The 27953-nt window shown below is 46.8% G+C and overlaps 2 protein-coding genes across 5 annotated transcripts in view; one reads left to right on the forward strand and one right to left on the reverse strand.

The window, feature by feature from the left end:
- Positions 1 to 19857, reverse strand: LOC135550644 (Na(+)/citrate cotransporter-like). Of its 2 annotated transcripts, XM_064981645.1 has the most exons (12): positions 19731 to 19857; positions 13881 to 14009; positions 13672 to 13808; positions 13186 to 13511; positions 12735 to 12924; positions 12397 to 12519; positions 11910 to 12122; positions 9265 to 9374; positions 7719 to 7840; positions 7377 to 7538; positions 6783 to 6920; positions 1 to 1081 (listed from the first exon to the last, which is right to left on the reverse strand). In XM_064981645.1, exons 1-12 carry the CDS (start codon positions 19830 to 19832, stop codon positions 929 to 931), a joined length of 1905 nt encoding a protein of 634 aa, XP_064837717.1. In that variant the 5' UTR covers positions 19833 to 19857; the 3' UTR covers positions 1 to 928. The 2 variants fall into 2 exon arrangements, with proteins under 2 accessions (XP_064837717.1, XP_064837716.1); XM_064981644.1 differs by having other exon boundaries at positions 13672 to 14009.
- The window catches only part of LOC135550646 (alpha-2-antiplasmin-like), a 10158-nt gene continuing 2039 nt past the window's right edge, over positions 19835 to 27953 (forward strand). The window contains exons 1-7 of one of the 3 annotated variants that reach the window (XM_064981646.1): positions 19835 to 19918; positions 25177 to 25248; positions 25387 to 25585; positions 25755 to 25898; positions 26093 to 26281; positions 26384 to 26526; positions 26781 to 26985. In XM_064981646.1, coding sequence (XP_064837718.1) covers positions 19907 to 19918; positions 25177 to 25248; positions 25387 to 25585; positions 25755 to 25898; positions 26093 to 26281; positions 26384 to 26526; positions 26781 to 26985 — 964 coding nt within the window. In that variant the 5' untranslated portion in view covers positions 19835 to 19906. Of the gene's footprint in view, positions 19919 to 22773; positions 22929 to 25154; positions 25249 to 25386; positions 25586 to 25754; positions 25899 to 26092; positions 26282 to 26383; positions 26527 to 26780; positions 26986 to 27953 lie in introns of those variants that run through there. The other 2 variants (XM_064981648.1, XM_064981647.1) reach the window with 2 other exon arrangements.

Below are 27953 nucleotides of genomic sequence, written 5' to 3' on the forward strand. Positions count from 1 at the left end.
AAAAGTCCAGGCTTTATTCAGAAAAAAAACTAAACAAATAAAGTACAATAGACAAAACCATAATAGGTTGTTATTGGAATGGAAAAAACAACTCTAAACTCTTACAAAAGTCAATCATTTACATTGATAACTATACAAAATATCTAATTAATTACACTTACTGAAAATAATTGATCCTAATTGATGTAATCTAACAGAGTTCCCCAACTGGCAGCCCGCAGATTCTTTTATTTGGCCTCCAAGTTCTGTGCAAAACGTATTATATATATTTTTTGATTGTTGGACATAAAAAACTGAAAATGCCAGAAAATCAGCTCCAAGTGATTTTAATTAGGAAAATCTGTTCCAAAGTATTCCCACGGATAATAGAGCGATATGTGTGATTGTATACAAATGTAAGCAAGGTTTGCAATGATTATGTTTTATTCAAATATTATATTTGTTTGGGCAGTCAATTTGTAGTCTCCAAATGATTTGTAATTATGTTCCGGACCCCTGACCATCCACTCAAGAGAAAATTAGCCAGTGGCTAAAATAAGTTGATGATCCCTGTAATATATTACAATTATAGAATATAAATTGATATAACAATATTGTCAGGTATACAAATATAAGTTACAGTATTACAGCATGTCTAGGCGTTGCAAGTTATTTATCATCCCTGTTCCCTAAGGCTCTCTAGTGTCATAACCATATAATATAAGAATAAGTCCCGAACAGTAGAAAATACACTGATACACTGCGCGCGCATGTGTTCACCAGACCATAACAGTGCTCTCATGGCCAGCCTTCTGTTGCCCCAGCGAGGCTTGTAGTGCTGTTGGAGAAAGATCTGTGGTCTCTTGGTAATACTCCCCCTTCCTCATCCCCTTTTGGCATCGGTAGCAGTGCAATGGCAGTACAGGGGCGTATGGTGGTATATTTGGGGTCATTTCCCCCCTCCTCCTCCTGTAGTGATGTTTGCAGTGGTGTTGGCCCAGGAGGGGAAGGTGTCCAGGTTGAACATAACTCTGCCCCAGCTGTTAATGGCCAGAGTGATGCACAGGATCCCGATGATGTTCATCACTATACCCATTTTAGCCTGTAGGAGAGAGAGGGGTTAGAGTTGAGGTGGTGGTAGGTTGATGGGATGGAGGTGATGGTGGATGAATAAGGTGTGAGGAGGAGGTTAAGGTTTCGGATTGGGTGGCAGGGTGAAATATATCTATATCAACTAGGTAGGCTAGTTGAGAACAAATTCTCATTTACAACTGCAACCTGGCCAAGATAAAGCAAAGCAGTGTTATGTACTTGAGTGAAGACCCAAAAGCGGTTTTAACAGAAAACAGAGTTCTTTAATGAAAAACAGGAATGGCATAAATCCTCTTCCAACGTTGACAATGGAACAAAAAGAACGTAGTATAGTGCAGGATGCACCTGCCAGGCAGACTCCGACAGGATAGGACAAGGTGGAAGCAAACGAGACGACAGCTTGCTTCTGGCATCAAAAACACAAACAAGAATCAGACACTGAAAGTAGCAGGAACAGAGAGAGAAATAGAGACCTAATCAGAGGGGAAGAGAGAACAGGTGTGAAAGAGTGAATGAGCTAGTTAGGGAGATGTAGAACAGCTGAAGAATGAGAGACAGAGAAGGTAACCTAAAAAGACCAGCAGAGAGAGACAGAGTGAAGAGAAAGGACAGGAACAGACATAACAAGACATGACAGTACCCCCCACTCACCGAGCGCCTCCTGGCGCACTCGAGAAGGAAACCTGGCGGCAACGGAGGAAATCATCGATCAGCGAACGGTCCAGCACGTCCCGAGAGGGAACCCAACTCCTCTCCTCAGGACCGTACCCCTCCCAATCCACTAGGTACTGATGACCACGGCCCCGAGGGCGCATGTCCAAAATCTTACGAACCCTGTAGATGGGTGCGCCTCGACAAGGATGGGGGGGGAGGGACGAGCGGGGGCGCGAAGAACGGGCTTAACACAGGAGACATGGAAGACCGGGTGAACGCGACGAAGATAGCGCGGGAGAAGAAGTCGCACTGCGACAGGATTAATGACCTGGGAAATACGGAACGGACCAATGAACCGCGGGGCCAACTTGCGAGAAGCTGTCTTAAGGGGAAGGTTCTGAGTGGAGAGCCATACTCTCTGACCGCAACAATATCTAGGACTCTTGGTCCTACGCTTATTAGCGGCCCTCACAGTCTGCGCCCTATTACGGCAAAGTGCCGACCTGACCCCCTTCCAGGTGCGCTCGCAACGCTGGACAAAAGCCTGAGCGGAGGGGACGCAGGACTCGGCGAGCTGAGATGAGAACAGCGGAGGCTGGTACCCGAGGCTACTCTGAAAAGGAGATAGACCGGTAGCAGACGAGGGAAGCGAGTTGTGGGCGTACTCTGCGCAGGGGAGCTGTTCTGACCAAGACGCAGGGTTACGAAAAGAAAGACTGCGTAAAATGCGACCAACAGTCTGATTGGCCCGTTCGGCTTGACCGTTAGACTGGGGATGAAAGCCGGACGAGAGACTGACGGAAGCCCCAATCAAACGGCAAAACTCCCTCCAAAATTGAGACGTGAACTGCGGGCCTCTGTCGGAAACGACGTCAGACGGAAGGCCATGAATTCGGAAAACATTCTCGATAATGATCTGAGCCGTCTCCTTAGCAGAAGGGAGCTTAGCGAGAGGAATGAAATGAGCCGCCTTAGAGAATCTATCGACAACCGTAAGAATAACTGTCTTCCCCGCTGATGAAGGCAGTCCGGTGATGAAATCTAAAGCGATGTGAGACCACGGTCGAGAGGGAATGGGAAGCGGTCTGAGACGGCCGGCAGGAGGAGAGTTCCCAGATTTAGTCTGCGCGCAGACCGAACAAGCGGCGACAAATCGACGCGCGTCACGTTCCCGAGTGGGCCACCAGAAACGCTGGCGAATGGAAGCGAGCGTACCCCGAACGCCGGGGTGGCCGGCTAACTTGGCAGAGTGGGCCCACTGAAGAACGGCCGGACGAGTAGGAACGGGAACGAACAGAAGGTTCCTAGGACAAGCTCGCGGCGACGGAGTGTGAGCGAGTGCTTGCTTTACCTGCCTCTCAATTCCCCAGACAGTCAACCCGACAACACGCCCTTCAGGGAGAATCCCCTCGGGGTCGGTGGAGACCTCAGAAGAACTGAAGAGACGAGATAAAGCATCAGGCTTGGTGTTTTTGAGCCCGGACGATAAGAAATAACAAACTCGAAACGAGCGAAAAACAGAGCCCAACGAGCCTGACGCGCATTAAGTCGTTTGGCTGAACGGATGTACTCAAGGTTCCTATGGTCAGTCCAAACGACAAAAGGAACGGTCGCCCCCTCCAACCACTGTCGCCATTCGCCTAGGGCTAAGCGGATGGCGAGCAGTTCGCGATTACCAACATCATAGTTACGTTCTGACGGCGATAAGCGATGAGAGAAAAACGCGCAAGGATGGACCTTGCCGTCAGAGAGAGAGCGCTGAGAAAGAATGGCTCCCACGCCCACCTCTGACGCGTCAACCTCAACAACAAACTGTCTAGAGATGTCAGGTGTAACAAGAATAGGTGCGGATGTAAAACGATTCTTAAGAAGATCAAAAGCTCCCTGGGCGGAAACGGACCACTTAAAGCACGTCTTAACAGAAGTAAGGGCTGTGAGGGGAGCTGCCACCTGACCGAAATTACGGATGAAACGACGATAGAAATTAGCGAAGCCCAGAAAGCGCTGCAGCTCGACGCGTGACTTAGGAACGGGCCAATCAATGACAGCCTGGACCTTAGCGGGATCCATCTTAATGCCCTCAGCGGAAATAACGGAACCGAGAAAAGGGACAGAGGCGGCATGAAAAGTGCACTTCTCAGCCTTCACATAAAGACAGTTCTCCAAAGGCGCTGGAGGACGCGTCGCACGTGCTGAACATGAATCGAGAGAGACGGTGAAAAAAATCAGGATATCGTCCATGTAAACGAAAACAAAAATGTTCAGCATGTCTCTCAGGACGTCGTTAACTAGTGCCTGAAAGACAGCTGGAGCGTTAACGAGGCCGAAAGGAAGAACCCGGTATTCAAAGTGCCCTAACGGAGTGTTAAACGCCGTCTTCCACTCGTCCCCCTCCCTGATGCGCACGAGATGGTAGGCGTTACGAAGGTCCAATTTGGTGAAAAACCTGGCTCCCTGCAGGATCTCGAAGGCTGAAGACATAAGAGGAAGCGGATAACGATTCTTAACTGTTATGTCATTCAGCCCTCGATAATCCACGCATGGGCGCAGGGACCCGTCCTTCTTCTGAACAAAAAAACCCCCGCTCCGGCGGGAGAGGAGGAGGAGACTATGGTACCGGCGTCGAGCGAAACCGACAAATAATCCTCGAGAGCCTTACGTTCGGGAGCCGACAGAGAGTATAATCTACCCCGGGGGAGTAGTTCCCGGAAGGAGATCAATACTACAGTCATACGACCGGTGTGGAGGGAGAGAAGTGGCCTTGGAACGACTGAACACCGTGCGCAGATCGTGATACTCCTCCGGCACCCCTGTCAAATCGCCAGGCTCCTCCTGTGAAGAAGAGACAGAGGAAACAGGAGGGATAGCAGACATTAAACAGGTCACATGACAAGAAACATTCCAGGATAGGATAGTATTACTAGACCAATTAATAGAAGGGTTATGGCGCACTAGCCAGGGATGACCCAAAACAACAGGTGTAAAAGGTGAACGAAAAATTAAAAAAGAAATGGTTTCGCTATGATTACCAGAGACAGTGAGGGTTAAAGGCAGCGTCTCACGCTGAATCTTGGGGAGAGAACTACCATCTAAAGCGAACAAGGCCGTGGGCTCCCTAACTGTCTGAGAGGAATGTCATGTTCCCGAGCCCAGGTCTCGTCCATAAAACAGCCCTCCGCCCCAGAGTCTATCAAGGCACTGCAGGAAGCAGATGAACCGGGCCAGCGGAGATGGACCGGAAAGGTAGTGCGTGATCCAGAAGGAGAGGCCTGAGTAGTTGCGCTCACCAGTAGCCCTCCCCTTACTGATGAGCTCTGGCTTTTACTGGACATGAGGTGACAAAATGACCAGCGGAGCCGCAGTAGAGACAGAGGCGATTGGTGATTCTCCGTTCCTTCTCCTTGGCCGAGATGCGGATACCCCCAGCTGCATAGGCTCAGCATCCGAGCCGGCGGAGGAGGGTGGCAGTGATGCGGCAGGTGGCAGTGATGTGGAGAGGGGAGCAACGGAGAACGCGAGCTCCTTTCCACGAGCTCGGCGACGAAGATCAAACCATCGCTCTATGCGAATAGCGAGGGCTATTAAGGAGTCCAGACTGGAAGGAACCTCCCGGGAGAGGATCTCATCCTTAACCTCGACGAGGAGACCCTCCAGAAAACGAGCGAGCAAAGCCGGCTCGTTCCAGTCACTAGAGGCAGCGAGAGTGCGAAACTCAATAGAATAATCCGTTATGGATCGATTCCCCTGACATAGGGAAGACAGGGCCCTGGAAGCCTCCTCCCCAAAAACAGAACGGTCAAAAACCCGTATCATCTCCTCCTTAAAGTCCTGAAACTGGTTAATACACTCAGCCCTCGCCTCCCAGATTGCCGTGCCCCACTCACGTGCCCGTCCGGTAAGGAGAGAAATGACGTAGGCGATGCGGGCTGCGCTCCTGGAGTAAGTGTTGGGCTGGAGAGAGAACACCACATCACACTGAGTGAGGAATGAGCGGCACTCAGTGGGCTCCCCAGAGTAACAGGGCGGGTTGTTGATCCTGGGCTCCGGAGACTCGGAAACCCTGGAAGTGGGCGGTGGATCGAGGTGGAGTTGGTGAACCTGTCTTGTGAGGTCGGAGACTTGGACGGCCAGGGTCTCAACGGCATGTCGAGCAGCAGACAATTCCTCCTCGTGTCTGCCTAGCATCGCTCCCTGGATCTCGACGGCGGAGTGAAAAGGGTCCGGAGCCGCTGGGTCCATTCTTGGTCTGATTCTTCTGTTATGTACTTGAGTGAAGACCCAAAAGCGGTTTTAACAGAAAACAGAGTTCTTTAATGAAAAACAGGAATGGCATAAATCCTCTTCCAACGTTGACAATGGAACAAAAAGAACGTAGTATAGTGCAGGATGCACCTGCCAGGCAGACTCCGACAGGATAGGACAAGGTGGAAGCAAACGAGACGACAGCTTGCTTCTGGCATCAAAAACACAAACAAGAATCAGACACTGAAAGTAGCAGGAACAGAGAGAGAAATAGAGACCTAATCAGAGGGGGAAGAGAGAACAGGTGTGAAAGAGTGAATGAGCTAGTTAGGGGAGATGTAGAACAGCTGAAGAATGAGAGACAGAGAAGGTAACCTAAAAAGACCAGCAGAGAGAGACAGAGTGAAGAGAAAGGACAGGAACAGACATAACAAGACATGACAAGCAGTGCGATATAAACAACAACACAGAGTTACACATGGAATAAACAAACATACAGTCAATAACATAATAGAGAAAAAAGGTATATATACAGTGTGTGCAAATGAGGTAAGATAAGGGAGGTAAGGCAATAAATAGTTAAAACGGTTTCCAAAGGGCCAGAAGTATACAGAATAGTGTCGTCTGTGCAGAGGTGGATCAGAGAATCACCAGCAGCAAGAGCGACATCATTGATGTATATAGAGAAAAGAGTCGGACAGAGAATTGAACCCTGTGGCACCCCCGTAGAGACTGCCAGAGGTCCGGACAACAGGCCCTTCGATTTGACTCTGTCTGATAAGTACAGTAGGTACCTATGGTAGCCTGTCTCTCACCATGTCTGACACCTTCAGGTATCCATAAGAGAACACGATGGCATTAGGAGGCGTGGCCACAGGCAGCATGAAGGCAAAGGATGCACTGAGGGTGCAGGGTACCATCACATACAACGGGTTCAACCCTATGGACTGGGACTGCAATAGAACACACACATATTAACCAACACACACTCGCACTTACGTGCATACGAATGTATGCACATGAGCACACACGAGTACATACACAAGTAATACTATCCTGTAATGTGGATGTGAATAGGAAGAATAAGAGTGTGTATGCATGTGGCTCTGTGTGCTGGATCAGTTATCAAAGCTTCTCTTCACTGAATCAACAGAGCTGAGAGCTCTACACAGTGCTGCTACAGTCTCACTGTCTGCTCTCTAATGTGACCTATTAGCGAGAGAGTCTCTCTCTCTCTGTGTGTGTGTGTGTGTGTGTGTGAACCTCTTAAGTGATAGGCCTGGCTCAGATCCCCTATTGACCAACTCTATTCAGTACATTCCAATTTCATCAAGAGGAAACTTGATCCCAGAATGAGGGCGCAGAGGGAGTGTCTGTGTGAGAGGGAGAAAGAGAGACTGTGTGTGTACCATGGAGGCGAGGATGGGCAGGAAGAGTGTAGCGGTAGCCACGTTGCTGGCACACTCAGTGAAGGTGGCGATGAGGAGACAGAGGATGACAGCGATGGCCCAGGGAGGGACGGAGCAGAGAGGCATCATCTGATCACCCAGCCACCGTGACAGACCAGACACCTAGATGGATACACACAAATATTGAAGCTCTCTCTCTCACACACACACACACACACACACACACACACACACACACACACACACACACACACACACACACACACACACACACACACACACACACACACACACACACACACACACACACACACACACACACACACACACACACACACACACCTCGCTGCCCTTAGCCAGTGCGAAGCCTCCTCCTAGCAACAGTACAATGCTCCAGGGCATCTTCCTCTGGGTCACCTGCCAGGTCAGCAGGGCAGGGGCGGGGCCACGGGTGGGCTGATGCTCTGACGGGAGGAGGCACACACATGTCAAGCATTGTCTACAGCAGGGTTCACAAACTTTTTGGTCCCAGACCCCATTTTGATATCTGACAATTCTCGCAACCTAAACTATGTGTAAAAAGAAATATACTTAACAGCCAATTACTTTATTTGCAGCTATGGCAGTCAATTGAATATTAGTCTGACATAATGCATCTTATCCCACCACTAAGGAGATGGGTGAGCTTGATGCATGTTGCGTCAGAGCTTCTCAAAGTCTGGTTCGACTGTGCACACCTCATCTCTGCTGTCATATCCAACCTGGATCAATATTTTGTTTTAATGCAGACGAGAGCACTGAATCTGGCTTCACACAGATATAGCCTACCATGTGTTTTTGGTGCTTTCAAGGTCAAATCATGATGTCAGTGATTGGAAAGGTTGGAAAGTCAGAGTTCTAAAAAGAGGCCAGAGTTCCCGAGTTGGAATTCCGAGTTGGAGTTTCAAAAAGGTTTTTCACAGTCGGAGCTCATTTCTTTCCGAGTTCCCAGTTGTCTTGAACACATTGAAGTCGGGAAGGTGGAGATTTCCGAGTTTCCAGTTGTTTTGAACACAGCATTAATGCTCAGAGGAAAAAGGCAAGGTATTCCCTTTGATTCAGGAACCAAAACTCCTGTGTTGTGACCCGTGAATGCATTCGGTTACATAACAACTCAATCATTTGTATGATTTCACTTACCGGCATGTCAAATGAGCCAGGATCACAGTCAAACGGATTGGGAAGTCCCAAAGTGCTTTTCCAAGAGTTTGAGGTGAGCAGTCATCACTCTTGTGGGACACTTACTGATGCTGTTTTCTATTACTTTCTTTTCATTAGACGGAAAATCAACCAAACGCTACCATAAAGGCCTGATTGGTACTGCAGAGATGGTTGTCCTCAAAGTCTCCCATCTCCACAGAGGAACTCTAGAGCTCTGTCAGAGTGACCATCGGGTTCTTGGTCACCTCCTTGACCAAGGCCCTTCTCCCCCAATTGCTCAGTTTGGCCGGCTCTAGGACTTGGTGGTTCCAAACTTCTCCCATTTAAGAATGATTGAGGGCACGGTGTTCTTGGGGACCTTCAATGCTGCAGAAATGTTTTGGTACCCTCCTCCAGATATGTGCCTCGACACAATCCTGTCTCTGAGTTCTACGGACAATTCCTTCGACTTCATGGCTTGGTTTTTGCTGTGACATGCACTGTCAACTGTGGGACCTTTTAAAGACAGTGCCTTTCCAAATCAAGCCCAATCAATCAAATTTACCACAGGTGGACTCCAATCAAGTTGTAGGAACATCTCAAGGATGATCAATGGAAACAGGATGTACCGGAGTTCAATTTCGAGTCTCATAGCAAAGGGTCTGAATACTTATGTAACTAAGGTATTTCTGTTTTGTGTGTGTATCACCTGTGCCAAATCTCTGTGTTCTCCAGAAGCTGAGGTAGCGGGGGGGCTCAGAGGGCAAGACGAACAGCAGCATGGCAACAAACACCGCCACCGTGGCATCAGTTACAAACCTGGAGAGGGAGAGGTGGAGGGTTTAGGAGAGGATGGCTAGCGGTTAGGTGTTAGACTGTGTGGGGTTAGGGGGCAGCAGTGTCGGGGAATATAGGGGTTAGGATTTGGGAAAAGGTGCAGAGGGAGGCCGGGGAGGGGCCCTCCAATCCTATTTTGAACACTAACTAATTCTTACCCAATGGCAATGTGATGACAGAGGTGATTGACGTAAAGGACAGAACATTTTTGATGACCTTAGCCCCAGTTTGATCCAGGATTCTGTTAGAATCAACGCCTGTTTCCATGGTGATGTGCCCATTCATAAATTGACAGACGTCACATATGCCCTATGTGTTAGGCAGGTCACATGACCAGATAAGAGAGAAGGGCATTTCCATGTAAAAGGACCCATGAGCACCAACATGTAAAGTTCATAGGAGCATGTCACACTGCGTGTCAAATGAAAGCTAAGAGTCTATATTTTTGAGAAATGAAGGCATATATAAATGTTATACTACCTGTCCTGTTCAGCTCATAACATATTGGTTTTATCTTTCTGTCGTCTGGTGGTCTAAGCAAGACTATGAAAACAGTCTCGACAACCCCTACCCACTCTCACTCTCTGTTTCTCTGCCGTTTCTCTCTCTCTCCAGGTAATGCCACCTCTCCTGGCTCTTACTGACACCTACCATGACACCCTACCACCTACCCTATTTCCATTTACTTTATCAAGCATCCTAACCCACTGAGCACCGACCGACACCGACGTTCATGGATGTTGAAAAGTAGTTGAAATTTGGTCAGTCCTCCCTGTCTGGACCAGATCTGAACCAATTATAAAATTCTAGAGAAAAGTACTGTACACTACAGTAGAGCACACAAGCGTAGATTACAGTATAATGTACTGTTGGACTCTACCGTGTTGTACTGTGATATCCAAACTTGTGAAACAGACGTTTAGATTGTTTCAAGATTTGGTCTGGTCCAACCAAATGTGGTCTTGTTTGGGGGCGGAGCTCATTACAATCAAAGCCAGTGTGTAGAATAATAGGAAAAGGGGATACCTAGTCACTTGTACAACTGAATCCACTCAACTGAAATGTGTCTTCCTCAATTAACCCAACGCCTCTGTATCAGAGAGGTGCGGAGGGCTGCCATAATTGACATCCACATCTTTGGTGCCCGGGGAACAGTGGGTTAACTGCCTTGCTCAGGGGCAGAACGACAGATTTTTACCTCGTCAGCTTGGGGATTCGATCCAGCAGCCTTTCGGTTACTGGCCCAACACTCTAACCACTCGGCTACCTATTTAAAAAAATGTTTTGTAACATTTGACCTTTATTTAACTAGGCAAGTCAGTAAAACCCAAATATGCAAAAATGTTGTATAATTATATCCATAATTATAAATTCCTGTATAGTACAGATCATGTACCCATGATGTTATTCCGTTACTGAAATTGTCACCTACTGTACTTCAATAACCATTTTTTTTATTTTTTTTTATTCAAGGTGTCAAGGTGACACCCCATTCTTTCTGCAGGAGTCTTTGAATCTTAATTCGGAGCAGACATTTAGAGGGGCAATATACAGAAATCGCTCCACCATTTCTCAGTTTATTTGACAAAACAAACAATGTATTGTATAGAGAATCATTGTACCATCTAAACCACTGTGAAATATATTTTCAATATCCAAAAATACTGTATTTCCAGCTTTTTGAAGTTGGCGTACAAAAGCAAACGTAGAAGACAAAAATGTAACTTAAGAACGGGAAGCATAGAAATAGCACACATAGAACAGATCTACCGCTTCTTAGACTTCCTTTCAAAGAGAATGACAAATCTATAACTCACATTCTATGTGAATTTGGTGGGGTCGGCCAAAACGTTTTTGGAAATGGTGGTCACATAAAACACTGAGGGAGAGTTTACTGTAATTCTGTTACCAAACTTTGCATCTGCACAGGTCTTCCAGTAAATGGGTTTTTGTGAAATGTTCTGTGTAAATTGTACAAAAGTAGTCTTTGAAATCAATTATTTTTGTTTGGCATACATTTGAAAGTTAATCTGAGTCAAAGCGTAATTCCGTTACCGTGGAATTGCCCAGAATGAAGTGTGTGCCTCTCCTGCCCATCGATCTGTTTGTCATAAAGAAGTGTGCTTTTGTCTCTCATTCACTAGTGAGATCACGTTTCCCGGACTCTGTGTGCTGGTTACAGCGTATGTGTGTGCAGATGAGAGTGTGTGTACGTGCACACGTGTGTGTTCCTGTGTGTCAAAGTTCAGAACACGTGTATTGATGCAACACAGATGGTTTACTCTCTGAACGACATATTTTGTCTGCCTGTGTTTGTTTTATCCTGTTCCCCGTGTCCTGACATTTGGTCTAATGGAAGGTTCTGGAACTAAAGACAACTCAGGTCACCTATCCTTCAGATCAGATCAGGCTTGTGTAACTGTGCATGTTTCTGCATATTTCCACTTGTGTGTGTGTGTCTGTGTGGTTGAGTGTGTATGGTGTGTACAGTATTTCACTGTGGTGTGTGTTACAAACGGTGCTTTGGCATTGAAGACGTGGGTTGCCCATCCATCGATGAAGCCTGGGCTTCGTGTGAACCAAAGCACCACCAGCAGGATGAAGAGCCCCAGGACACTCAGCTCTCCATAAGACATGGGCCCCAGACGACGATGCTCCTCACGGATCAAATCATATGCCGCAAACTCCTTCTCTGACTGCACAGCACCACAGCCCCATGTACGCTTCAGACTGGAGAGGAGGAGTGGGAGACAGGGAGACAGGGAGACAGGGGTGAGAGAAATGAGTGGGGGAGGAAAAGAGAAAGGTTTGAGAGAAAGAGAGACTGAGTGAGAGAGAGATGATTTGCAATAATAGGTCAGATAAGAAGCAGAGTGAGTGAGAGAGATATTACCCCTATTTGGCCTATGCAAACCTTTACAGATATCATGTCATGGTTGAACTGAGAGGGAGGAGAGAGTAGAGTTAAAATAATGCACTGTGATGCTCTGGCCAGGTGACTCACTTGAAGCCGATGAAGACGAGCTGGAGCCAGAGCCAGGCCAGCGTCAGCATCAGCAGCATGGTGGGGAAGGCAAAGGCGAACCATGAGGCAAAGTTAATGACGTCACCGTTCTGAGGGAAGAGTCTGACAGTGGGCTTCTATTAACAACATAACTTCTCAGAAATGTAAAACATCAAATGTCAGTTGATCAACATGATATGTTCTGACCCCCATATCTATGTTTATAGCGACGGGATATACTGTACATGCACTAACATATGTGAGGTGTGTGTCTGTGAGAGGTACATATGTGTGTGTGTGTGTCTGTGTCTGTGTGTGTGTGTGTGTGTGGTACATACTGGCTCATCTGCCCTGTGAGGACAAGGTTGGGTCCGGTGCCAGTTAGAGTGGCAGTGCCGCCGATGCTGGCAGCGTAACACACACACAACGTCAGACCTTTACACATCTTCATCCTCTCCTTCTCCTCCTCTTCCTCCCCAACCTGCTCCTCTGCTTCAGTCCCTTCCTTCAAGACCATGGACACCAACACTGTATACAGAGAGGAAGGAGGAGAAAATAGCACTATATATTAGAGATGTTTGGGAATCAGGACTACCAAGAGGTCACTGCCAAACTAGGAAGGCAATAGTTTTCCTGTTGCCTACAGACATTTAGCCTATGTCTATAATTGTCTGAAATCGCCATTTAACTGTGTTATGGTGTGTTGGTGAAAAAGCAGTGCTCCAGCCTCACCCAGACCCCAGACCCCTGCCCTGGCCTCTGCCCCCAGCCCAGTGCCCTGCACCTCACCTGGCTTCCCATCAGTCAGAGAGTTGTCCTGAGGAACTGGTTTGTCTGGGGAGTCCAGTTTATCTTCTGAGGCTAGTTTCTCCAGTGGGATGTGATTGTCCTGGATCATAAGTGTGTCCTGTGGGGTCGAACTGTTCTCCAGATTTTCCTCAGGAGTCGTAACATTCTCCCGGCTCTGAGGGGTGGGCAGGGGGTTCTCCCCCTTTCGTGGGCCGTTGAGCTGCTCCAGGACGGCCTGGACAATGGGGACCATCATAGCTGTGGTGGCTGTGTTACTGATCCACATGGACAGGAAGGCTGTCACACCCATGAACCCTAGCATCAGACTGGTGGGGACAGCGGAGGAGGGGAGGGTGTATCAGAGTCAGAAAAGAAGATAGGAAGTGGAGAAGGAGGAAAGCATGCTAGGCTTTAGCTCAGTGGGCTGACAATCTTGCTTTGATACTTGAACAACGGATAGACAGACACCTGTGATTTGCTACTCACAGGGCAGGCCGCATCCCCACAACGAGTAGAACTCTGAGGGCGATGCGCTTGTGAAGATTCCACTTCTCCACGGCAACAGCCATCATTAGCCCGCCAACAAACAGCATGTTGGTGTCCTTCAGGTACTGCATACACACCTGATACACACACGTGAGAGATTGTCTTTGAGTGTGAGCATGTGTGTTTGTGCGTGTGTAAGGGAAGCGTACCTGCTTGGACTCCATGATGCCAAACAAAGGGAAGAGGACAGCGGGCAGGAGTGCAGTCACAGCCAGCGGCAGTACCTCAGTACACCAGTACACTGCCATCAGGGCGATCACATAGGCACAGCCTGCCTCCTGCAGCACACACATTTACAATACATGATTTAGATGCACATAGATGTACAGAGAACCCAAATATCCTAGAGGTCAAAAGGACAAACACCCACACACACATGAAAACAAGGTGTTCTGTGTGTCTGATAGTGCCATTGTATCAATATTGATCTGTGATGTGAATCTCAAGTAATGTAAACCTGAACTTCAACACCCTATGGTGTGATGAGGACATTTTTCCTTAGTCTTCAATGCCTTGGCACTGAAACACTGAACTTACAAGAATATAAGACCTCCTGGGGTAGGTCAGGCTTTATGTCACTCTCACAAGAGTAGATTACTAAGTGTGAGTAATACCTAAAATTGGTCTACGGTCTGTCAGCACAGCAGGAGAAAGCATGGTCAGGTGTCAATAACACACTCTCTCCGAAACCAAAAGTCTTTGCTATGTGTATTTTTCTGGTATATTCATATTTATATTTAAAGGGTCCAGCTGGGCCTTCTACTTTACATAGGGATGGCACGTGCTGTGGAGACCCATGAGATCCAGTTGCCAGGGTTACCCGGTCAATCAGTGTGGCATCTGGGATGTTTTTTCAGATTCTACATATCTCAATGGATACTTCTGGGAATCACAGACTATATCAACACTGACGGATAGTTATCATGGTTCATCAGCACTGGGTACAGAAATGGTCAGATTAATACTGCAATTGAGAAAATTCTAAACAAATTGAGACATGACCTCTTTCAAGGTCAGTCTCGCAAAAAGAAACATTCTTGCGTTCTAACTACCCGCTATTCAAAGTGCTCTGAACAAATTAAGGGAATCGTTCACAAACATTGGCACATTCTAAGATCCCGATGATAGTATCGGTAATGTGTTTGCGGACCTTCCCTTGGTCGTATTCTCGCGGGGCAGAAACCTCAGAGATCAATTGGTAAACTCTGATTTACCACCCCATGATATCCCTGCACAACGTGTATTTGCGCCCCTATTGGATGGAAACTACAAGTGTAATGGCTGTGCTCAATGCAATGGCACGTATAAATGTAGATCCTTCAAACACCCCCAAACAGGGAACAGATCCCAATCAAAGGTGTTATAATGTGCTCCACTAAGGCAGTTATTTATATATAACTTGTCCTTGAGGTAAAAATTATGTGGGTAAAACAAAGCATGAATTAAAAGTACGCATCTCGGAGGTTTGTAGCACCATTAAGTGCAAAAACTTACCCAGTTGCGGCCCACTTTTTGGAAGCAAATAACTAGATTTCGTCTCTACGTTATATTGGCATCGAACATGTCACCCTTCCTGGGAGAGGGGGTGACCTCGACAATGTATTGTTAAAACGAGAGGCTGCCTGGATCTTTAATTTAAAGACTCTTGCTCCCTTCGGTCTCAACGTAGACTTTAATCTGAAGCCATTTATGTGATTCTTGTGATTTTGCTGTTGTAAATGTTTGTAGGCTTATGTAACCAAATTGTATCTATGATCAGACTATCCATTTACGTTTTTTGTATGCTATTTTAATATATGAGAATTAACCAATGATATCAGGCCACACCCGGCCCATGATTACAGACAGTCTGCATGGAGTGTCTTCTGACACTGCCAGTATAAATGAGCTCATCCTGCAGTGTCATTATACCAGTCTGCATGGAGCAGAGAGCGTGTCTGCATGGAGCAAAGCTGCCAGTCTGCATGGACATCACATTTTTTCCATCTGGAGCAGCCAGAGTGTGTCAGCTTGAAGCTGCCAGTCTGCATGGAGCAGCCAGAACCGTCAGTCTGCCAGGATCCGCCAGTCAGCCAGACTCTTCCAGATCCGCCAGTCAGCCAACTCTTCCAGATGCCAGTCAGCCAGACTTCCAGATCCGCCAGTCAACCAGACTTTCCAGATATTTTAACCTTCCAGATCATGACTCTTCCAGACTCTTCCAGATCCGCGGGTCAACCAGACTCTTCCAGATGGAGTCAACCAGACTCTTCCAGACCCGCCAGTCATCCAGACTCTTCCAGATCTGCCAGTCAGATCTTCCAGATCTGCCAGTCAACCAGATCTGCCAGTCAACCAGACTCTTCCAGATCTGCTCAGCCAGCTTCCAGATGGATCCAGACTCTTCCAGATCTGCCAGTCAGCCAGACTCTTTGGATCTGCCAGTCAGCCAGACTCTTCCAGATCTGCTCAGTGACAGATTCCAGATTGCCAGTCAGCCAGGACCGGAACCGTCAGTCTGCCAGTTCTTAACAGTACAGATTCTTCCAGATCATTAGGATCTGATTGTTTCCTCTCCTGTTTAGTTTCAAGACTTTGAGATTCCCGCCTTTCTGTAATGAAAAGCCCCACTGTAGAAGCCCCTCTGTGAATAAATTATAAGGGTTATCGTTAGGAGTCTGAGAGAAAATGTTGGGGGAGTTAAAGTGAAATTAATTAATTAAAAATGCCCACCCAGACCCTCCCCGATAGGTTTTTTTTGACGTGTTTATATGCTGGGGGGGGTGTCACACCCTGACCATAGTTTATTTGTATGTTTCTATGTTTTGGTTGGTCAGGGTGTGATCTGAGTGGGCATTCTATGTTGGATGTCTTGTTTGTCTATTTCTATGTCTGGCCTGATATGGTTCTCAATCAGAGGCAGGTGTTAGTCATTGTCTCTAATTGGGAACCATATTTAGGTAGCCTGGGTTTCACTGTGTGTTTGTGGGTGATTGTTCCTGTCTCTGTGTTTTGTTTGCACCAGATAGGGCTGTTTTCGGTTTTCATACGTTTGTTATTTTGTTAGTTTAATCGTGTATAGTTTCCTTATTAAATAAAATGAATCACAACTATGCTGCATTTTGGTCCGCTCCTCCTTCCCACAACGAAAGCCGTGACAGAGTCACCCACCACAACAGGACCAAGCGGAGTGGTAACAGGCAAAAGCAACAGCAGGAGCAACAAAAAAGGAATGGACATGGGAGGACGAATTAGATGGAGAAGGACCCTGGGCTCAGCCTGAGAATATCGCCGCCCCAAGGAAGAACTGGAGGCGGGGAAAGCGGAGAGGCGCCGGTATGAGGAGGCAGCACGGCAGCGGATGGAAGCCCGAGAGTCAGCCCCAAAAATTTCTTGGGGGTGGCTCAGGGAGAGTGTGGCAGAGTCAGGAGTCAGACCTGAGCCCACTCTCCCTGTTTATCCTGAGGAGCCAAGGAGGAGTCCAGAACCAGAGCCGGTGTTGGAGGTGAGCGAAACAGAGACTGTGAAGGAGTTAATGGGGAAATTGGAGGAGAGAGTAATGAGGGAGTTGCTATGTTGGTGCTTTAAGTATGGAATTCGCCCACGGAGCGTGTCGGGATTTGATGGCACCTGGGTCAGCGCTCCATACTCGTTCTGAGGTGCGTGTTAGTCGGCTGGTGACGTTGGTGCCAGCCTCACGCACCAGGCCTCCTGTGCACCTCCCTAGCCTTGCATGTCCTGTGCCAACACTGCTCTCAAGATCTCCAGTACGCCTTCACGGTCTAGCCCATCCTGTGCCACCTCCACACACCAGCCCTCCGATGGCAGCTCCCCGCACTAGGCTTCCTGTGCGTGTTCTCCGTCCAGTACCACCAGTGCCAGCACCACGCATCAGGCCTACAGTGCGCCTCGCCTCTCCAGCGCTGCCGGAGCCTTCCTCCTCTCCTGCGCTGCCGGAGTCTCCCGCCTGTTCAGTGCTGCCCGAGCCTTCCTCCTCTACAGCGCTGCTGGAGTTTCCCACCTGTTTAGCGCTGCCAGAGCCTTCCGCCTCTACAGCGCTGCCGGAGTCTCCTGCCTGTTCAGCGCAGCCAGAGCTGCCAGACTGCATGGAGCAGCCAGAGCTGCCAGCCTGCATGGAGCAGCCAGAGCTGCCAGTCTGCATGGAGCAGCCAGAGCTGTCAGTCTGCATGGAGCAGCCAGAGCTGTCAGTCTGCATGGAGCAGCCAGAGCTGTCAGTCTGCATGGAGCAGCCAGAGCTGTCAGTCTGCATGGAGCAGCCAGAGATGTCAGTCTGCATGGAGCTGCCAGTCTGCATGGAGCTGCCAGTCTGCAAGGAGCTGCCAGTCTGCAAGGAGCTGCCAGTCTGCAAGGAGCTGCCAGAGCTGCCAGTCTGCATGGAGCAGCCAGAGCTGCCAGTCTGCATGGAGCAGCCAGAGCTGCCAGTCTGCATGGAGCAGCCAGAGCTGCCAGTCTGCATGGAGCAGCCAGAGTCGCCAGTCAGCTTGAAGCTGCCAGTCTGCATGGAGCAGCCAGAACCGTCAGTCTGCCAGGATCCGCCAGTCAGCCAGACTCTTCCAGATCCGCCAGTCAGCCAGACTCTTCCAGATCCGCCAGTCAGCCAGACTCTTCCAGATCCGCCAGTCAACCAGACTCTTCCAGATCCGCCAGTCAACCAGACTCTTCCAGACCCGCCAGTCATCCAGACTCTTCCAGATCTGCCAGTCAACCAGACTCTTCCAGATCTGCCAGTCAACCAGATCTGCCAGTCAACCAGACTCTTCCAGATCTGCCAGTCAGCCAGACTCTTCCAGATCTGCCAGTCAGCCAGACTCTTCCAGATCTGCCAGTCAGCCAGACTCTTCCAGATCTGCCAGTCAGCCAGGATCTTCCGGAATCTGCCAGTCTGCCAGACTCTTCCAGATCTGCCAGTCAGCCAGGATCTCCAGATCTGCCAGTCTGCCAGACTCTTCCAGATCCGCCAGTCAGCCAGATTCTTCCAGATCCGCCAGTCAGCTAGGATCTGCCAGAGCCTTCCTCCTCTCCTGTGCTGCTGGAGTCTCCCGCCTGTCCGGCGCTGCTTCCGGAGTCTCCCGCCTGTCCGGCGCTGCTGCCGGAGTCTGAAGAGCCCCTCTGTCCCGAGCTGCCCCTCTGTCCCGAGTTATTTAGCAGGGTTGCCGTGGCTAGGAGGTCACGGAAGCGGACAAGGTGGGGGAGGACTACAGTGAAGTGGGGGCCACGTCCAGCACCAGAGCCGCCACCGCAGACAGATGCCCACCCAGACCCTCCCCGATAGGTTCAGGTTTTGCGGCCGGAGTCCGCACCTTGGGGGGGTACTGTCACACCCTGACCATAGTTTATTTGTATGTTTCTATGTTTTGGTTGGTCAGGGTGTGATCTGAGTGGGCATTCTATGTTGGATGTCTTGTTTGTCTATTTCTATGTCTGGCCTGATATGGTTCTCAATCAGAGGCAGGTGTTAGTCATTGTCTCTAATTGGGAACCATATTTAGGTAGCCTGGGTTTCACTGTGTGTTTGTGGGTGATTGTTCCTGTCTCTGTGTTTTGTTTGCACCAGATAGGGCTGTTTTCGGTTTTCATACGTTTGTTATTTTGTTAGTTTAATCGTGTATAGTTTCCTTATTAAATAAAATGAATCACAACTACGCTGCATTTTGGTCCGCTCCTCCTTCCCACAACGAAAGCCGTGACAATCGGGGGCCCGACCTCCGAGGGGGACCCCAATGCCCCCCGCCCCTTGGGTGCTACACCAGTGTGTGCGTGGGGACATTAGAACTATAGCAATACATGTTTATGCCAAAATCAGCATGCGTCAGGTGCACAAAATAATTCTGATTTATGAAATATCTAACAAGACGATAGACTACTAGTAGGCTGCAAGTGAAATATTCTAAATCATCATTCAGATAGCCTACTCTTTGTGTAGAAAGAGTAGTTCTAGATGAGGTCAAAAGGAGGTAGGTACCCCTGGAATAAGTCTATTCGACAACTTTGGCGCATACCGTGGTTCCGATCAGCAGAGGTAGTGGGAGGAGGAGGAACGGTGTGCAGAACAGAATCACCCCATCCTTGAACATCCATATCGCCTGGAGCGAGGACACCATCCTCTCCCGGTCAGAGAATACAGAGAATTACAGTTGCGGAAGTCTGGACTCACTCCGGAAAGAAAGCAAAAATTATGAGGGAAAGGGTGAGCGAACTCTGATACCTCCAGCTTTACACTGGGTACAGGACTGCACATGACAACTTTCTCGCTCTCTCGCTCTCTCTTTCTCTCTCTCTCTCTCTCTGTGTTTGTGTGTGTGTGTGAGACAGAGAGTCAACACTTGTGTGGCATTCATACTTAAATATTAACTTTTTTAACGCGTTTACTCACACACTGTAGTCCTGGTGCAAGTTTATCTTAAAGTCTTAGAATTATTATTTTTTTAAGTCATATTGTGCACTTAACATTTTTAAACTTTGAATCTGTTCATTGTTGCAGCTTTTTTAGGATTTATCACAATTGGTGAATTTCTCACAAGAAAGTGACATATTAAGACTAGCAGGCAGTGATTTGACATATCATCAGCAGGCAGTGATTTGTTTTGGACACCCATGTAATTCAAATCCTGTCATACCACATTGGCTTTTGGATGGCGGTGTGAGAGAGAGAGCGAGAGAAGGTATAAACTGAGATCGACATAAGGGGACAGATAGTTGGGATTTCCTTGGAACAGCAGTGAGTGCTGGCAAACCAACCTTTCTTTGGGAGTACATTCCCCATCACACACACACACACACACACACACACACACACACACACACACACACACACACACACACACACACACACACACACACACACACACACACACACACACACACACACACACACACACACACACAGTGTGCTACAGCTGCACCATTGAGAGCATCTTGACTGGTTGCATCACCACCTGGTATGGCAACTGCTTGGCATCCAACTGCAAGGTGGTGTCAGAGGAAGGCCCTAAAAATTGTTAGACTGCAGCCAGCCAAGTCATAGACTGTTCTCTCTGCTACTGCATGGCAAGCGTTACCAGTGCACCAGGTCTAGAACCAACAGGACCCTGAACAGCTATAAGACTGCTTAATATTGAACTAAATAGCTACCTATCTGCATTTACCAGCTGCATTTACCAACTCTTTTGACGTGTCACATAAGCTGCTGTTACTACTTATCTATCCTGTTGCCTAGTCACTTTACCCCTACATATCTACCTACCCTGCAGATCGACTCGGTACTGGTAACCCGTGTATATATCCAAGTTATTGTTACTCACTGTGTATTTTTTCCTTGTGTTATTATTTTTCTATTTTCTCTCTCTATTGTTGGGAAGGGCCTGTAAGTAAGCATTACACTGTTAGTCTACACCTGTTGTTTACGAAGCATGTGACAAATACAATTTGATTGATTGATTGACACACATCAGACCAGGGTTCAAATGTGTATTTGATTGTTTTTTTTAAAGTATGTCCCGTATCAAATAATATCCTACTATTTGAAAGTATTTTTAAATATTTATTTCAATTACTATTTTCAAATACCTGAGTTAATACCTGAGTAAGTATAATTTAGTATTTTGAAATACATGCCAATACTTTCTAAGTGTATTTCCAAATACATTCCAATATTCAATATTTAAAATATCTGAATTCTTACTTCGAAATGCATATGAAAGTAATTGAGATATTTTAAATATAATTTGAACTCCGGTCTGACACACACACACACACACACACACACACAACACACACACACACACACACACACACACACACACACACACACACATTTGACTTCAGATCCTACACTGCCACCGTATGGCAATTTTTTTGTTTACTTAAACTCAGTCCTTAACATGATCCCTCCCTTCAAATAGCCCAGATGTTCTTAGAAATTAGAGTTAAAACACAGAAATGCACAAATATGAAATCAGATTATTTTGCTTAAATTTGATTGGAACATGGAGGACCAGTTGCAGGTCAGTCTTTATACAAAATATGTGGGGGCCAATCATCTTCCTTTCCCGCGTTTCAGGACCAGGGTTTACATGTGGAAAAGGCTACATCCAGGCTACTTGTTCTGATTGCAAGTAAAGGTAAAACATCAGTTCTGCAGACAGTCTATGCTTCTCCTATCTGTATACATAACACAATCCATCGGCTTGTGAGGTAAGGTGGGGGCTGTGAATGGGGTCCTTTTATGCTTCCCTAATGGGAGGCAGTAAACAAACAGTCACCGCAAAACAACCCAAAGGGGCTGAGTAGGTGATGCCCTGATTCACAGGTGCATTGTGGGTTTGCAATGTTAGTGCCAAGTTCTTGCATCGGTGTAGGGCTGGAATGGGGCAGTCCATGCAAGAAAAACAATATCTCCCACCGCCTACTCTATTTTACCTAAAGGGCTAGAGACAGAGGACTAGAATTATGCCCAAAATCATGTTATATCAACTCATTCTACAGTGCTTATTCTGGGTTTCCTCCATTAGGGCCAATAGAGGGAGCCACAGTGCTGTAATGCTAAAGGTCATACGTGTTAATGTTGTAACATATCAGCTGTCATAGTCACAGCCACTTCAGTGGGCAGCCATTTGAAAGTTGACACTATCGTAGAGCTATCTGTGAGGGTTTCCAAACTCTTTCTAGGAAAATGTGTTTGTAGGTCAGCAAAAAATAATATCACAATCCAAACGGCAACCCCCATCCTCCTCTGAGAAAAATAGAAAAACATAGACGTCCTTATTAGACGGTAGATATTAAAATTCTGATGGACATTTAAAAAATGCATATTTCATCCTCCCTAAGGGATACCACTGATCTGATGAGAGCAGAAAGGTGAACATATTGTGCTACTGGCAACTTTTACATTTATTACACCTGTTAAATGTTTCAGATGAGTGACATTTCTATGGAATGAGGGGAAGAAGGCTCTTATGAAGGCAGGTTTGACCTGTGGGTCACATATCTACATATTTACATTTTCTGGTTGTGTAGTGGCACTGCTGAATCAATTCAGAGTTGAACATTAACTGAGCAATGAGGGGGCTGACAGTAGAGTACTGGGCACTACAGGATCCAGCTAGGGGAACACTCACCGTGCCTGTCTGACTCTCTATCTGTCTATATCCTAATCCCGTTTGCCTATATCACCTATCCCCTGACCAAACATCGGCTGGGTAAGTTTTCTCCACCTCAATTCACTTGGAAGGGATAGTATCTGATGTAATGGAGTCAGTAGGTTTTTTGACACAGTGCATGAAGCCATATAATTCTGGTATAGTAAGTGCTCTTTATTTAAAGCTATTTGGAACATGATTTAGATGTATGGCTGTAGCTATTAGTTTACTAGTGATATAATAATAGCACAAACTGTTTAGTCTTTTTTAAAAGATTCAAATTGACTTTAAAGAGCCCTTTGTAAATGTAAATGTACACTCAAATCACCAATCAAGACATCACTACTACCACTATTTCTACTACGTCTATGAATGCTAATGATTCTAAGCAGAGTCATATACATATATATAAAAACACGAATACTACCATTGCATCCATAGAGAACCCATTGCAGTCGTGAGGCCAGTGTTTGCTGTTTGTGGACTTTAGCAGTGAAACAGAAACCTTTGGCCCTCTGACAAACAGTTGATCCCAGAGCAAAACACCACACATCTCTACAGTGTAGAACCAGGCCTAAAGCAATGCCACACGGACCTCTAGCCAAGCAATCATGCTTTTGATTGGCTCTCATTTCCTCTCAACCTATCAGTGTTCGCTGGTGTTTGCATGTCCAGCAGTAATATGTACTCTTTTATTTGCTCTGTAAAAGTGAGGGGTTCAGTAATTCTTATGCATTGATAATCACTGTTATTGAATCTTAATTATTTAAGTTATTGGCTGTGTTCTAGAGGATCAAAACCATAATGTATCATGGGCAAATTGTGACTGACTGATCTACAAATAATAACGAGTAGTTATTTATGATGCAAGGTTTTTTGTCGGCAGTCGCTTGTACTGTCGAATGCAATGTCAAACAAGCCCATAGTGACAGGGTAGGAACCATAGTTTCGGTCCATGTTTCCCAGGGGACTCTAATTGGTGCTAAACATGTGAAATGTATAAAAGCAGAGATACTGTACAGTATATGATGACGAGACGGTCTTGTCTCCGCCCTAACAATGGGCGTTGTTGTCCCAAAGGTGGGAAGGCATATGGTCTGCATATCACTGTATTCCCAAGTACACAGATTTTAACGGGAGTGGACCATCTCGCTTCGCCTCTTCCTCTCTGATAAAAGCACCCCATAGTCCTTTTCAGGGGTGTATTTATTACAGAAACCGTTTACCGTTTAAGAACCAAACAAAAGCAAACATAGCAAACGGAACAAAACAGGGAGGGACCTACCTATATTTGTCCAATAGAAAATCCTGTTTTTGTTGCAAAACATTTTCCCTTTAGAGTAAATCGTTTCTGTTGCAAAATGTTTTGCAACAGACTAAATGTTTTGCATCAGAATCCATTGGGAGAATTCCAATTGGATTGCTCGCCTCCTTTCCTCCAGCTGGGGAGAGGAAACAAATGCGTTTTTATTAAATGAGACTCTCCATTTCTACTCTTTCGCATCACCAGGCAAATTATATTTACAGGTGTGGAATCCTAAAATAAATGTGTAAAGTGATCAAAACGAATTTAGCTTTGAAAGATAAAAGGATAAGTAGCATATTGTTTTCTAAAAGTGTGCAGGCTTTACTCCTTTGAGAAGAAAACATCTGATTCAAAGGGGCATGGTGTATTTTAAAACACTTCCATGCTACCTGCTGTGAGGATATTCCTGTAAATCCTCTGTTGAAGTAGGTGATCGAAGAGGGGAGCAGACACTTGCTTTTGCCTACTAAAGAATTAAAAAAGGACAGGCTTTTGCCCAATTGACAATCTCCCACAGTGTGTGCACAGGTTGTGCAGCGTTGTTGCTGTCTAACTTTATTTCTATGAGGAACCATTTTGTGAACATGCTCATGCTGTCTGTGAAGAAATGTTTAGGGTGTGGTCCATTGTTCTCAAAAGTTGTTTCCAGTTGATTTGTGTTGGGAGAGGCTCGCTTCTGGGTCCAAGCACTGTTGCTAGCGCCCTCCCTTACGGAAAGTATTGCTTGTCACTGTTTTTTGGTCACTGTGTGTAGCCTAACTAGGTCAATTTAGTCCTGTGAAATCACTGTTGAACTTTAGAAGGAGCTGAGATCAAACCAGCCTTTTGTGTTCATGTCAAAGTATTTTGTATGTGTATCTACTTCTATACAAACAAACCTTAGTCATTTAATAAACCTTTTACATCTGCCTCAGACTATTTCCCTTAAATGGTCCTAGATAGAACCTGCATCTTTGAATATATGTTATATTATTGTACAGGTTTCTTTGTTCTGTATTGCAGGCTAGCTGTTGGGATATGAAGCTGCATCTGCCTGTACTCTTGCTGCTCTGCCTCTGTTGGCTGGGACTGACTGTAAGAGGGCCAACCATAACCTCACCCCAAAACAAATCAACCTTCCTTAAATTAGAAAAGTATTGACTACAATACTTTTAAAGCACCCTACCCTAGTTTCTCAGTCTAACCCCTAGTCTTTCTCTCTTTCTCTCTCAGGATGAGACTGGTACGGTAGCTACTGAGTACCACTCTTGCGGGGAGCAGGTGCTCAGCCAGGAGGCCCAGTGGTCAGTAGGGGGTGCTGTAGAGAGACTGGGCAGGCAGCTACTGGACAGCCTGCAGACAGGGCCAGAGCAGCCCAACGTCATCATATCACCCCTCAGCGTGGCCCTTGCACTAGCACAGCTCACACTGGGTGAGGCACATGTGTGTGTGTGTGAGAGAGAGAGACATGTATAATGTCAAGAGTGAGTATGTATCTGTGAGATTGTAAGTGTATGTCTGCTTATGACTTATTAACTTTTGTCTCAAAGAACTAATGTAATCAAAACATTTTCATTGCCTCCTTGTGATGCCCCTATCAGGAGCTCGTAACGAGACACAGAAGTTGCTGCTAAGTTCTCTACACGCCCACACTGTGCCCTGCTACCATGAATCCCTGGGCAGCCTGCTCCAACACCTCACCAACACCTCCCTACAGGTGGCTACACGCATGTACCTGCGCCCAGGTGAGTGAGTGTGTGTGTTTATGTATATATTTCAGTGTTGCAGCTCTGTGCCAGAAAATAGCAGTCTACTGACATAATTATAAAGCACATCCATTCAACTGCCTTTGGTAATGCAGTAAAGGTCTGACAATGTTTTGGATTATTTTGGTGTATGTTTATGTGTTTATATATTTGTTTCTCTCTTTCTCTCGCAGAGTTTGAGGTGTACCAGTCCTTTGTTGCAGAATCCATGCGTAGCTACAAATCAGAGCCTGCCCCCTTGATCTCAGTGGAAGATGTCAACCAATGGGTGGAAGACACCACCAAAGGTCACATGACCAATTTCCTGACCAGTATTCCACATGATGTGGTGCTCATGCTGATCAATGCTGTGCATTTCAAAGGTAAGCCCTTTCACTCCTTGTTTAAAATAATGTCTTTGACGTTTGTATACAAGTGTCTCCTTTTTACAATTGTGTGGCTTGTTCTCCTGTTGTCACTGGTAGGTGAGTGGGAGGCTCGCTTCGACCCTCAGCTCACACAGAAGGATGTCTTCTATCTGGACAATAAGAACTTTGTCCATGTAGACATGATGCGGTCAGCCAAGTATCCACTGAGCCTGTTAGAAGATGGGGAGCTTGGGGCTCAGGTGAGCTGGGCTAGCTGTATCTGTTCTGTTGTCTGCTTCTGTCTCCATCCTCCCTTTCTATCTTTTCACACACCACAGTTTCTACTCGAGACTTGTTTTGAAAAGTCCTTGCTGTTGAAACGTAGACAGAACAATACGTTTTATTCTCCACCACTCTCTCACCTCCATTCTCTTTCTCTCAATCTCTCTACAGTGCAGTTGGTGCAGTCTCCCTCTCTAAAATGTTTATCTCCACACCCCTTCTGTGTTTGCAGGTTGCACGTTTTCCATTTAAGGGAAACACCAGCTTTCTGGTAGTGATGCCGTTGCCAGGAAGAGGAAACGTGTCATCGCTGGTGGCCAAGCTGAATATCTCTGACCTGTACAGACGTTTACCTCAGGAGAGGACCATGCAGGTCCAACTGCCCAAGTTCACCCTGCAGTACCGCCAAGAGCTACAGGAGGCGCTGACCAGCATGGGTGAGAACAGAAGTAGTGTAAGAAATGACCAAGGGCAACAGCACTAGGTCTGGGAATCATGTCTGGTTCTCTTGGCCAATTCTGAGAAGGTGATTTTCGAGACAGACAACTCTTCCAACAAATCACTTGTTTTGGTAGGTGGGGTTTAAAAAGAATCCCCTCAGAAATATGACGGACACACAATGTGGATGCAGATAGCTAGGGTAATTTTAGCCACAGCCAGTCAGGGGTTTTAAGCTTGTAATGCTAACGTCATGGCGCATGCAAACTACTCACTTGTGAAATACACAATTGAAAATATCCTCCTCCAGCTCCATCTAGGTAGCTTCAGCTCCACTCTTTCCTCTCTGCCAAACTGACGTTGGTCCTAGTACAGACTTGTATGCTGCAACATGGGTTGCCTCCCAGAACGTACCAATCTGTCTAGAAACTAGCACAGAAAGTTAAATAGTTTTGGCCAGGAATTTTTCCTCTGTCAGATCACGTGGTCTGGAAAAACTTGAGTCATAGTTTAAGCCCTAGTCATAGTTCAAGTGAGCTATAAACGGACAGGCAGGGCCAGCACTAGCCTTTTGGGGGCCCTAAGCATTAGCTATCTAGTGTCTGCTTGCTGGCTGAACCAGTCTGAAACCAATCCAGATGAAACGAAAGGCAGGGATGCTACCGTATGGCCAAACAAGCTTGGACTCGGCTGCTCGCTGGAACACGTTCGCTCAGGTGTTCGAGCATGGTTTGCCATAGTAGTCGGTAGCTAACGAGAGCAGAATGATTTTCAGAATAAGGAACTAGTGTTAGGTGGATGGGCAAAATCTAGATTTTTAGAGATGAGTTCCACCACATCTACAAGAGAGATCGGTTGAGGGACGTACATCACGTAGGAGTGAAGCCTTCTGATGTGAGACAATGGGGCCCCCCTACCTTGCGGGCAAAACATTATAGTGGTCCCCTTCTTGACGGCGAAGAGAACA

This window comes from Oncorhynchus masou, chromosome 12 (assembly GCF_036934945.1).
Source record: "Oncorhynchus masou masou isolate Uvic2021 chromosome 12, UVic_Omas_1.1, whole genome shotgun sequence".
Taxonomy (NCBI): domain Eukaryota; kingdom Metazoa; phylum Chordata; class Actinopteri; order Salmoniformes; family Salmonidae; genus Oncorhynchus; species Oncorhynchus masou.

Coding starts and splice junctions, on each gene's coding strand:
- LOC135550644 (XM_064981644.1), bottom strand. CDS start 19,832: ATGGTGTCCTCGCTCCAGGCGATATGGATGTTCAAGGATGGGGTGATT. Junction 12,520..12,734: donor CTCACAGGGCAGATGAGCCA/GTATGTACCACA, acceptor GCCCACTGTCAG/ACTCTTCCCTCAGAACGGTG. Junction 1,082..6,782: donor ACCTGAAGGTGTCAGACATG/GTGAGAGACAGG, acceptor TCTCTCCTACAG/GCTAAAATGGGTATAGTGAT.